At 48.6% G+C, this 13176-nt stretch overlaps 1 protein-coding gene across 1 annotated transcript in view; it reads right to left on the bottom strand.

Annotated features, from left to right (window-relative positions):
* Nucleotides 1–223: 223 nt before the first annotated feature.
* The window catches only part of TIMP2 (TIMP metallopeptidase inhibitor 2), a 54063-nt gene continuing 41110 nt past the window's right edge, over nt 224–13176 (bottom strand). Inside the window, exons 4-5 of the mRNA XM_068976252.1 lie at nt 4517–4641; nt 224–3065 (exon numbers count right to left, since the gene is read on the bottom strand). Coding sequence (XP_068832353.1) covers nt 2868–3065; nt 4517–4641 — 323 coding nt within the window. The 3' untranslated portion in view covers nt 224–2867. The remainder of the gene's footprint in view (nt 3066–4516; nt 4642–13176) is intronic.

The raw sequence follows: 13176 nt of genomic DNA, 5'->3' as shown, positions 1-13176 counted from the left end.
TCCCATGGACAGAGGAGCCTGGTGGGCTACAGTCCATGGGGTCCCAAAAGAGTCAGACGTGAGTTAGACAACAGACCAACCCCCACCCTCCCGTTCGGAACGTCGGAAATGACCGCATGGAGACAGCTAGCGTTCTCACTGATAATACTGTTTATTGTCCATGGACCGAGCGGTCACTTGAGAATGAAACAAAGCATCGGAGACATGCGCTGTCTGCTTGTCGACTTTCAACAACTCTCACGTGTTCCCAGCACAGGAAGGTCTCAAGACTTCATATTCCAGCAAAATCACATTGCCCCAAAATTGAAAAAACAAACAAACGAAAAAAAAAAAATCCAAACAAAAACGAACAAGATCAACAAAGCTTTAAATTACGGCGGCAGGTCCGATATTTCTTAATACTTATCAAGCAAAGATTTGGAAATAACTACAATGTAAACTTTATTTTAAATATTTTGAGTCGCTTGCAGAAGACAAGAATAGAGGGAGGAAAGAGCAGTGCTTAGAACATAACATATAAATTAATGCCAAATGCAGAGCCTTCTTAAACTATATATATATGGCAATTATTGACTGTGAGGCTATTTGCGTGGCTTCTCGGCCACCACTGTGTTCTTCATCTTGACTTTTTTTTTCCTGCTCAGCATGGCTACAAGACCAAAGTGTGGGGGTTGAATATAAAGGCCATCTTTTAGAACCAAGCTACACAAAGACTCTTTGCTTTGTAATAATTGGAACCAGAGAACAAGAAATAGGGGACAGAAAAGCAATGATACTCAAAGAACGGAAGGAAAGGTCTGAAGGAATCACCGTCACAGGCTAGCTACCATGCCATTTCCACTCTGGATCCAAAGCTCCCACGATGCAGAAACCTTTGGGAATAACCCCTATCGAGGGTAATAGAAAACACAGCACAAGAATGATAACAACTGATGTCAGAAACAAACCAAAACATTAAAAAAAAAAATCAGCAGAAACAGGAGTAAATGTTACATATGATAACACCATACAGGAAGCAGACGGGGGTGGGGTGTTATATCGACTGGAGGGTCTGGTGTTCTTATATATACTGAAATCACATGGACTGGTCCATTATGACATCTTACAAACTTTCTATCACTGCACAACATGAAGATGCCCTTGGAGCGGGCCTAATTCCTGGAGAGTCCCCTAGTCTGCCCTAGAAAGGGGGTCATCAAAATCTGTGCTGACCAGGCCCCTGGGTGGGCATGCGGGCTGCACGCCACGGCGGGGGGAGGGTCAGGAGTCTTAGAGGTGCTTTGGGGTCACCACGGAATAGAGAAGGCTTAGAAGATGACTTTGGAAGAACTCTGCAGAATGACTGCTCCTGGGCCAACAGCCTCCAGTTTCATTGTGTGTGTTTGCATAGCGTGCGTGATAAACTCAGGGCAGTTGACCTTTACAACACACGTGGGGAGAAAAAGGAGATTATCTTTACTGTTACTGAGAAATTTCTGCCTCCGTTAACCCCCGATTTACTGGCATAAGGAAACTACCTTTAGGGAACAGCTAGGCTCCTTAGCTCCCTATAAAGTTTCTTACTTGGAGATCTTTGTAATACAAGAAATATAAGCAGAGGAGGGCGGGTACACCGGTAAATTTGGGTTCACCTATTCTCTAAGAATTCATCTTTAGCAGAATGAGATGTCTCTTAAAGCCGGCCACAGTGTTCTGGAGGCCCAGAAAAGCCATGAGCGCTTTGCTGACACCACCTCCCCACCAAAATTCATCCTTCCCAAGGGAGGACTTCATTCTGCGCTTCGCTGACTTCACTCTGGGGAACCCCTGCACTCCCGGGGCACACTGACAAGTCAGTCTTCCAGGGAGCTCACACTGTTAAAACTCTGGCACCTGCTTGAGGGGCTCTGAGGTGTGTTGGGGGACAGGGCAGGACCCAGCTTTTGACGTCTTCAAGATGTGCCAGACAGCAGGGGGAGTTCATGCCACCAGCCACACAGAACCCCTTGCAAAGCCAATTCATGTCCCTCCACCTGGGTGCCCGAGGACAGAAAGAGGAGGGTGCAAGAGGGGCCTTAGCAGCTCAGGAACGAACTCTAGGGGCAGCCAGGCCTCCCTGCCAAACATCTGCGCCAGGGCATGACGTCATAGACTCCCTCAAGAGCTGGGGCGGGTCCTGCGGGCCGGGGATGGGACCGAAAGGACTTGGCTGGAGCTGATGCCTGCGGCCCTCACGTCTCTACGAGGCCAGGGAGGGAGGCTCCTGCTGGAATCCTGCAGATTAATATGATTAACTGGGGAACCTTCAAGAGCCAGCCACTGGTCCAGGGCTGCTCCCGGAAGTCAGACGCTTGGAGTCCATGGTGGGCGTGGGGGAGACAGGGGGTGCACAGGGACCACCACCCCAGGGCCAGAGGTGTGGAAACTGCAGGAACTGAGAGACATGCCCCTCTCAAGATGAAAGGGACCTGGTAGGCCTGCTACACAGTCTGGCAACGACCCTCGAAAGTTCCTGCAAAATGTACATTTCCAGGCTCTGCCCTGACCAGGCTTGGGGACCCCAACTGCTGTCTGCTCAGCATTTGTGACAGTGCCAGGGCTGGGCCCAGGAGGGACACCTGAGCGTCCGGCCCCTGCCTGCACCCAGGGACGGGAGACTGAGACGCACGGTGCCCAGGCTGGCGGATGGGGTGTGGGACCCATCTCTGCCTCCAGACCCACAGCTGTGTGTTTAAAAGGAAGATGGGGGCGGAGAGGAGAATCACACTAACTTAAAGCCACTTGGATGACTGTTTTTATTCATGCTGTTTCCAGGAAGGGATGTCGGAGCTGGACCAGTCTGAACTCTTGGACACTGTCAATTGGCCCCAGGAGTGCTGGCAGCCTGCTTACGGGTCCTCGATGTCCAGAAACTCCTGCTTGGGGGGTGCTGCCCCGCGGTACCAGGCGCAGGAGCCGTCGCTTCTCTTGATGCAGGCGAAGAACTTGGCCTGATGTCCGTTGATGTTCTTCTCCGTGACCCAGTCCATCCAGAGGCACTCGTCCGGGGAGGAGATGTAGCATGGGATCATGGGACAGCGCGTGATCTAGGAAGAGGGACACGAGATGGATTCAGCTGGGGACCGAGGCCATTCAGGGGGCATCTCCAGAACCTGGCCTTCACCTGGTGAAGGTGTTCAGGGGTAATGTGCAGAATGGATGACCAGGTAAGTGCAGCAGGGAAGGAGGGATGGAGCTGCTCCACCAGTAGGCTTTCCTGAGCTCCAAACTCTCCAAATGGCAGCAGGCAGCCTGTCCAAGAGAGGACAGAAACCTTTCTGTACCCCCCAACCACCAAGCACGCCCTCTACTTTGGGCCATCTGGTTTACCTTCTCTGAGCACAACAAACCAGCTTCAGCTTAGTCCCACCTTCCAGAGAGTATAACAGTAACAACAATAAAGGGACTTGAGAGACTTCCCACGTGGGCCCGCAGTTAAGACTCTGCACATCCACGGCAGAGGGCATGGGTTCAATCCCTGGTCAGGGAACTAAGATTCACATGCCCCATGGCACGGCCAATAATACGGAAGTGGACGTCTCAGAATATATGAATAAAACAAAAAATAATAAAGAGTTTTGGCTATCAGACAGGTTCAACTCAAGTAAAAAGAACAGCATCTTGCTCCTAAGCACACGGATGCTTCGAGGGATCAGCAAGGATTAACAGCATCTTGGCAAAAGAACCTGAGTTCACAGGAGGGTGCAAACCTTCAGGCTGCTCAAAGAAAAAGGCAGAACTTGTTGTTTTTTTTTAACTTCACCTTAGGCCCAGGGGAGTTTGCTAGACTTACAAGTAGTTGTGAGTCAGAATTCACCCTGTGAACGAGCTAAGGGGTGGGCTATCGAGGATCTACCAGGATGGGCAGGAAGGCCACACAAGCAGTGTGAACCGGCACAGGCCAATCTCTGGGCCACACTGGGCCCAGACTCACACCCTGTGCTGGGGTTGGGGGAGAGGCGGCGGGGACCGAGGGATGTTAGGAGACAACAAAATGGAACCCTGGGGGCCACAGAGATCTCACCTTCTGTGGCTGCATCTAAGCATTAGCACTGCTGTAACTGCGCTTGGCACCACCTCTGGGGTGCTTTCAAGAAGAAAGGCAGGGACTTCAGGGGTTTTCATCACACAGACCCCATATTTACATGGACCCATGCGTGGAAATGGCTGGTACACTGGCAAAACCATAACATCTGGGATGTTCTTTCACAAGGCACGCCAAGTCTCTGCACTTGTACGTTTGTAGAAAGACACTGCTAAGGCCCATGTTCTGCCCACAAAACTCCTCCTGCTAGAAGGCTCCCTTCCTAGAAGCTACAGCCCACGTGGTCGGATTCCCCTTACCTCCCAAAAGTCCCTGGCCGGACACCCTCACTTGTGGGCAGACCACACCTCCCCAGAGCCCTGTCCTAAGTCAGGACCCTGTGGATTGAGAGGCCCTGGCCAAGTCTGGGATCAAACCCCGGCAGTCTGCCTGGAGGAGGTGGTGGCGACTTACCTTGCACTCACAGCCCATCTGGTACCTGTGGTTCAGGCTCTTCTTCTGGGTGGCGCTCAGGGTGTCCCAGGGCACGATGAAGTCACAGAGGGTGATATGCATATTGCCATTCCCCTCGGCCTTCCCTGAGGAGACAGGGGTCACCAAGCTCAGAACGAAATTACGGGTTCTTCTCTTTTTCCTGCATCTGGATGAGGCTCAGGCATGGGGAGGGTTAGTTCTGACAGTACCCTGAGGCATAGACTATTTTGTGTCCCCTCCAAAACTCTGAGGTTAAAGCCCTGACCCCTAGCACCTTAGGATGTGTGACTCTATTGAGAGAGAAGGTCTTTAAAGAATTGATTAAAATGAGGTCATTAGGGTGAGTCTGAATCCAGTAGGTGCCCTTGTAAGAGGAAGAGATTAGGACACAGACAGACACACAGGGATGACCACTTGGGGACACAGGGAGAAACTGGCCATCTACAAACCATGGAGAGTGGTCTCAGAAGAAACCAACTCTGTCAACATCTGAATCTTGAACTTCCAGTCTCCAAAATCATGAGAAAATACATTTCTACTGCTTAAGGCCTCCAGTCTGTGGTTTTTGTTATAGTAGCCTGAGCAGACTCATACACCATGGAATATTTATTCTGAGTATAAGAATGCAAACTCACTGTAGAAAACTTAAGAAAGTAACTTTTTAAAACGTCTCTCTTTTCATTACCTAGAGCTAACATTCTGATGCATTCCTTCCAATGTTCTTTTACGCAGATGTATTCAAGTGAAAAATGTCACTGTGGAATATAGATTATATTGTTTCCTGTTTTTGTTTTTTTCCCACCAAATATTTATTCACAAGCCTTTCCTCCATTTGATGTTGAACTTGTAATTCTGGGGTATCCCATTATGAACAATAAGAGCAGAATTTTATAAAATCAGCAATCTGCCCTAAATTCCCTGTATTGGGCATGATGAGACGCTTGGTAAGACACTGTTCGCACCTTAGACTCCTAACTCAGCCCCCTTCCTCCCTTTGTGAAGAGTTCTCACTGGTGACAGGCTGGGCGTTAGCAGAGCAGAAGAAAAAGACAGACCAGTGTATTCTGGTGAATGACAGGACCTAATGAGGGCCGGGAAGGTTGTCTAAAATCTTGTCCTTCCTGTTACAATGGCACCTTGTCAAGAGACACAGATGCCCAGTGATGACACCGGAGCCTGGCAGAGAGTGACACGCGACTCCCTGAGAGGCAGACAGGAGCCCCGGGCTGCACCCTGGGCATCTTGGCTTGACAAAGCTACAGCCCGTCCAGCTTAATGATCTCAGGCACAGTCCTGGCCACCAACAATCGCTAACAGAAATACAGCTCAGGGAAGTGCTGATGCAGCTAGCTTACCACTGCATCCCGTCAGGAGGAAGTGAAACAGAAACCGGTCATCAGGGGAAAGACACCAGCTTGCCTGAGGCCGCAAGCAGCACCAATGACAGACAGCCTTTGTGCTGGGCAGGTGGCTGGCAGCACTCCCCAGGTGTGAATTCTCCTGCTCTTCTTTCTGTCTTAACCACACCTCTAACCTTCAAGCCTTCTATTTTTCTCTTGGACTCGTCTGACATTTCAGGTAAAGAAAAGGGTCAAGAAGCAGGAGGACTTCTTGACTGCATTCATTCTGATCCTAATAACTGAAAAAAAAGATGTATCTGGGTGACCTTAAGCTTCAAAAACAGCCGTAATTTTTTCTAGACCTGATGCTGAAGCTGATGCTCCAATACTTTGGCCACCTGATGCGAACAGCTGACTCACTGGAAAAGACCCTGATGTTGGGAAAAACTGAAGGCAGAAGGAGAGGAAGGCGACAGAGGATGAGATGGTTGCATGGCATCACCAATTCAACAAACACGAACTTGGGCACACTCCAGGAGATGGTGAGGGACAGGGAGGCCTGGCGTCTGTGGGGTTGCAAAGAGTTGAACGCAACTTGACAACCCAAAACACACACAGAGCCATTTTCTAAAGAGTACAGAATAGACAGGGGGCTAAATGGACAATGGCAAATAACTCTTTCCTACATCGTGGTTTCTTCTGGCATTGACCTTGCCCGGCCTGGTCATTCAATAGAGGCAGGATGAGTACTCATTCCAGTCGCTCCCTCCAAACTTACGTAGCAACTTCCCCTGCGTCATGTGACTGGCATCAGCCTCCCACATCACATTGTTCTTTGCCTCTCTTGCATATCGTGTTCTCTAATCAAGTCACAAGCACAAAGGGTAATGGTTGTGTCTTAATCCTTTTTTTATCCATAGTTCCTTGCACATGATAATGGCTCAGTAAAAGTTTACTGATGATGACATGGTTATTTGTTCTAACAATGTGTTCCAATATCTTTTTTTTTTTTTTTGCTGTCTTCCTTTTTAAACCTTTTCACCACCAATTCAAGCTTCCACAGAGAGTGGGCAAAGGCAGGGCATGGAGATGAAATGCAAATTTTTTCTTTTTAAAAAATTTTTATTTCCTTACTTTGGGTTGTGCTGGATCTTTGTTGTTGCGTGTGGGTTTTCTCTAGTTGCAGCGAGCAGGGACTACTCTCTAGCTGCAGAGAGTGCATGGGCTTCTCACTGCAGTACTTTCTTCTGTTGCAGAGCACGGGCTTCAAAAGTTGCAGCACGAAGGCTTAGTAGTTGCGGCACACGGGCTTAGCTGCTCTGCAGCATATGGGATCTTCCCGGACCAGGGATAGAACTCATGTCCTCTGCATTGCCAGGCAGATGCTTGACCACCGGACCACCAGGGAAGTCTAAAATTGTGTATTTTCAATGGCCCCAGTTCCCAGTTCCCATGAGCTTTAAATGTCATGTGTAAATGGTGTAGCATCTCAGAATGTTAAGAAGAGATGCCTTTCAGTAGAGATAATTAAGACTTGATTTGGTACGTGAGCATCTGTCTGCCTTGGAAAAAAGCAAAGCCTTTCTTGGACACAGAAAAACAGGAATTAATTAAAATTTGTAACTGAGGGCTGTATGTTTACTTTTCTTTCTGGAGATGAGGACTGGAGAAGAAAATGACAGGGCCGAATCTATAACCGTCCCTGAACACAAGCGTCTCGCGGTGCCAACTCGACATGTGAAGCTGAGTCATCAGCCCAGGAGGAGGTGGGCTGCCCCAGGCTGTGTGGTCACTCGTGGGGCCGCAGCCAGCGCTGGCTGAGTGATTTTCTGTGCCCCGTGATTCTTGGTTAGCCCGTTGTGACTCCAGGAAAACAAGATCTAGATTCTGTGCTTCAGAAAGTAAACACCAGATTGAATCCAGAGCCGTCTCACCGAGCCAGGGAACGAAGCCGGCTTAGAGAGGTTCCTCTGTAATGGGGTGAGTCAGCAGCCAGTGGAAGGGCCTTTTATTAATCTTACGCTCCACGGCCAGTCAGGAAACTAAAATGCGCCCCACGTTGCTTGCTTCCAATGTGAAATGTATGGCAGCTTAAGACGATAGCTTCTCAGGTGGCACAGGGGTAAAGGATCCCCTTGCTAACGCAGGAGACACACGAGTTGCAGATTTGATCCCTGGGTCGGGAGATCCCTTGGAGAAAGGAATGGCAGCCCGCTCCAGTATTCTTGCCTGGAAAATTCCATAGGCAGAGAAGCCTGGCGGACTGCAGCCCACGGGGTCGCAAACAGTAGGACACGACTGAGCATGCTGGCACTAAGGTGACAGGCACACAGTTATCAACTGAGTGCATCTTCAGACATTTCTAGTTTTCCTTAGAAGTGAAGCTACAATTTGGATGCTTTCTGAAGTTTCTGAAATGTATGAGGCCGTTGCTCGTGCAATTGTTTTCTCATTCAGCCTGGGGACAGCTGAAGGGGCTGGGGTGTGGGATCAGTTTCACAGGTCACGTACATATTACATGTTAAATAGCCTTTGATGGCAGACATGAAACAGCTGAGCTGACACGTGAGTGAAAAGAAATGTTATCAGAGAGTGACTGAAATTATGGGGCTTTCTGCGTTTGACTCACCATGTTCCCTTTGGACATGAAGCCTCTCCCTTTCAGAAAAGGGTCTGAGCACAACGGATGTTCCTATCACATCTCCCAAGAGAAAGAAAAGCAACTACCAGCAAAACCATCATCGCACCACCCTCCACGCCTGTCCTGGATCCACCTTCTTAGCAGCCCTGTGGTTTCCTCGCACTCCTGGGATAAGCAGGGCAGGATGGGACCCAAGCCCCACGCTCCAGAGAGACCTCGCCAGGGCTCCTAACTGTTGGACATAAGCCCTCTCCCCGTCCTGCCCTGGGATCCAGCCAAAGGGCCCTGCGGTCTGGACCACCCATCTCGTGGAATAAAAGAGCAGTGCCACTCTCCTCAGGATCTCTGAGCAAAAGGCAGGCCTGACTGCCCAGGAAGGGCCCCAGAAGATGAAAATCACGCCCAGAGGCCGCTGTGCAAGGGGGTGACTGACCTCGGCTGCTATGGCTCAGCCCTCCTGAGTGTGTGAAGACTGGCTCTTTGGCACCTCTAGAACAAAAGGTCTGCCTTTGACCCAGAGCACGGTAGGTTCTCAGCCCTGGCTGTGCACTGGACTCCCCTGGGGAGCTTTACCAATGCTCTGGGGATGGGAGCCACCCCCACAGATGGTGCTTGAATTGGTCTGGGGAGCTGCCTGGGCATCAGGAATTTTGCAAACTCCCTGTGGAATTCCAAGGAGAGGTGGAGGCGGAGGACCGCTGGGTTAGGCGTCAGGGCAACCAGTAATGGCGGAAGCCGAGTGTAATAGACCCAGGAGTCGGGCTGCTGTTGTGTGGTTGCTCAGCTGTATCAGACTCTTTTGCAGCCCCATGGACTGTAGCCCAACAGCCTCCTCTGTCCGCGGAATTTCCTAGGCAAGAATACTGGAGTGGGTTGCCATGCCCTTCTCCAGGGGATCTTCCTGACCCAGGAATCTAACACTGCATTGGAAGACAGATTCTGTACCACTGAGCCACCAAGGGTTACGCTGAAAGTGAAAGTCGCTCAGTCGCGTCTGACTCTTTGCAACCCCATGGACTTCTCCAGGCCAAAATACTGGAGCGGGTAGCCTTTCCCTTCTCCAGGGGAATCTTCCCAACTCAGGGATCGAACTCAGGTCTCCCACATGGCAGGCGGGTTCTTTACGAGCTGAGCCACCAGGGAAGCCCAAGGTTAGGCTAACCAGGGTCTAATTTCTGGCAGCACCATGGCACCACTTCCTGGCAGTGTGACCCCAGCAGGGATGTGTTGAGAATCGTCTAACCAGTAGCTCTCCTGGGATTAAGTGTGTAGCGTTTGAATTCTGTGGTGTCAATACTGCTACATTGGCCAATTTCAAGCTACCAGCATGACATAAATCAAAGTTTAATCATCGGTCTGAAAGTGACAGTGGGTTCAGGTGCACACCATGGGGCCTGAGCACATGGCTCCATCCTCTACTCCTCACCTATAAAATGAGGTTCGTGATGGGGTTAGTGATGGAACCCACATGAAAAGCATTTGAAGAACATCAGTGCCAGGAAAAGGGCACTCCTATTTCTATTAACAGGAAGCTGGTGGGGCCTGATGTAGAATCCTTTAAGACAGATTCATCTGTGCATGTCTGGAGGTAGACACTGGCCCAGACCAAAGTTACCTTCCCACCAGGAGCCACCAGCAACAGGATGCGGGCTCTCCCTTCTGCATAAGGGCTTCTGCAGCTCTGCAGTTTGGTCATATAGCCCCTAGAGGGCAGTATGGAGACCCAGAGGGATGGCTGAGGCTCTCATTTTAAAGGGTGTTACAGCCAAAATCACTGCAGATGGTGACTGCAGCCATGAAATTAAAAGACATTTGCTCCTTGGAAGAAAACCTATGACCAACCTAGACAGCATATTAGAAAGCAGAGACACTACTTTGCTGACAAAGGTCCGTCTAGTCAAAGCTATGGTGTTTCCAGTAATCATGTAAGGATGTGAGAGTTGGACTACAAAGAAAGCTGAGCGTCGAAGAACTGATGCTTTTGAATTGAGGTGTTAGAGAAGACTCTTGAGAGTCCCTTTGACTGCAAGGAGATCCAACCAGGCAGTCCTAAAGGAAATCAGCCCTTTAGGATTGATTATTGAATATTCATTGGAAGGACTGATTATTGAATATTCATTGGAAGGACTGATGCTGAAGCTGAAACTCCAATACTTTGGCCACCTGATGTGAAGAACTGACTCATCTGAAAAGACCCTGATGCTGGGAAAGACTGAAGGCAGGAGGAGAAGGGGACAACAGAGAATGAGATGGTTAGATGGCATCACCGACTCAATGGACATGAATTTGTGTAAGCTCCGGGAGTTGGTGATGGACAGGGAAGGCTGGTGTGCTACAATCCATAAGGTCGCAAAGAGTCAGACACGAGTGAGTGACTGAACTGATAGCCTGGTGGCTCAGCAGTAAAGAATTCACATGCCAATGCAGGAGACACAGATTCAATCCCTGAGTCAGGAAGATCTCCTGGAGAAGAAAATGGCAGCCCACTCCAGTATTCTTGCCTGGGAAATCCCATGGACAGAGGAGCCTGGCGGGCTACCGTCCATGGGGTTGCAAAACAGTCAGGCATGACTTAGCAACTAAACAATAGCCTTTAAAAGGACAAAAAAAAAAAAAGGACACAGAAAACTAGAAGCTGTTGATTTGTTAGGGCAATGAGGTCTCTACACCACGGAGGAGGTTGGGCTACTGTGATCTCAGAGTCAGATCGTCGGCTCTCTGCATTGTGATTTTTGTCCCTGTTCCCTTCTGTTTAATATTATCTCTCCTATTGTAAAAACAGTAAGATACTGCAAGTGTGAAATGGTGCAGCCGTTTTGGAAAACAGTTTAGAAGTTCCTCAAATAGGTCCTGTCATTCTACTCCTAGGTATCTACCCAAGGGAAATGAAAACATATCCAGGCAAAAACTAGAACACGTGTGCTCAGAGCAGCATTACTCAGTAAATAAAAGGTAGAAACAGCCCCAATGAAATGCTGAGTGGATAGACAAAATGTAGTAAAGCCATCCAATGGACTATTATTTGGCCATAAAAAGGAGTGAAGTTCTGATACATGTTACAGTAAAACATTAAAAACTTTAAAAAAAAAACCCACCAAAACATTATGCTGGGAGAAGCCAGACACAAAGGACCATATATTACATGAGTCCATTTATAAGAAAGTCCAGAGTAAAGAAATCCAGAGATTAGTGGTAGCTGAGAGCTGGGAATGGGAGGGAGAATGGGAGTTAGAAAGGTGTTAGCTAAATGGTACAAGGTTTCTTTTAGACCATGGTGATGGTTGCACTCTGACCCTTGAATTATACATTCAATAATAAATACACCCTGACCCTTGAATTAATACATTTTAAATAACAGATGCTCAGAATAAGACATTTAAGAAGTTCAGAAGACCCTTTAAAAGAAGGGAAAAAAAGCTCCTTAAATATAATCTCTTTAAATATTTATTTTTATTTAGTTTAGCTATTTGGCTGGGCTGGGTCTTAGTTACAGCACGCAGGATCTTCAATGTTTAGTTGTAGCATGTGGGATCCAGCTCCTGACCAGGGATCGAACCCAGGCCGCCCTGCATTGGGAGCGCAGAGTTTTAGCCACTGAAGCACCAGGGAAGGCCCCACCTTCACACTTACATCAATTGCAATAAATAAAATTAAAGCCCCAGCTCTTCAGTTGCACCAGCCACAGCCCTCACGTGTTCAGGAACACACGAACAGCTCGGACATAGGGCATTTCTGGCATCAATGGAGGTTTGGTTAGACCCGTGGGTCTCAACTCGGAGTGATTCTGCTCCCCCCACAGGGCACATTTGGGGATGTGGAAGACCCCACGACTTGGGGGGAGGATGTTGCCGCAATCAGCGGGTAGAAGCCACGTGTGCATGTGTGCTCATCATCTGACTCTGCGACCCCATGGACCATAAGACCGCCAGGTTCCTCTGTCCGGGGGATTTTCTAGGCAAGAATACTGGAGTAGGTTTCCTACTCCAAGAAGTCACAGATGCAGCTAAATACTCTCCATGCATAGGACAAGCCTGCCAGCAAAAAATGATCTGATCTCAAATATAGTACTGATTTTGAGAAGCTCTGTTCTGGACCCTGGGGGTGCAAGCTAGCGGGGCAGGCAGAGGAGGCAATGGAATGAAGTAAAGGGATTTCTGTATCAATTCTGGTCCATGCATAGTAATAAATGTACCATACTAATGTTAAGATGTTAATAACAGAGAAAGCTGTAGGAAGACCTGAAAGAGCTGGCTATACTGTATGAACCTGCTCAAGTTTTCTATAAATCCTTAACTGTTCTAAGAAATAAAGTCTAGTAATAATAATAAGAAAAAAAAGAGAAGTCATTTTATGTAAGACTAAAAGAACAAAGACTTTAAAAAGAAATGCAATGATAAAATTGTGGTCTATCCATTCAATGGAATATTATTCAGCCTGAAAAAAGGAGGAAATTCTGACATTGCTGCAACATGGCTGACCCTTGAGGACACTGCGCTCAGTGAAATAAGCTCATCACAAAAGGACACATGGGGCTAGATTCCGCTTTTATGATGTCCCTAGAGGAGTCAGATTTCACAGGGACAGAAAGCAGGACTTTGCAGGGGGCTGTGGGAAGGGGAGTTTAGTGTGCACAGGGTTTGTTTGGGAAAATGAAAGAG

Source organism: Capricornis sumatraensis, chromosome 8 (assembly GCF_032405125.1).
Source record: "Capricornis sumatraensis isolate serow.1 chromosome 8, serow.2, whole genome shotgun sequence".
Lineage (NCBI taxonomy): Eukaryota > Metazoa > Chordata > Mammalia > Artiodactyla > Bovidae > Capricornis > Capricornis sumatraensis.
This window is presented reverse-complemented; position numbering and strand designations above follow the sequence as displayed.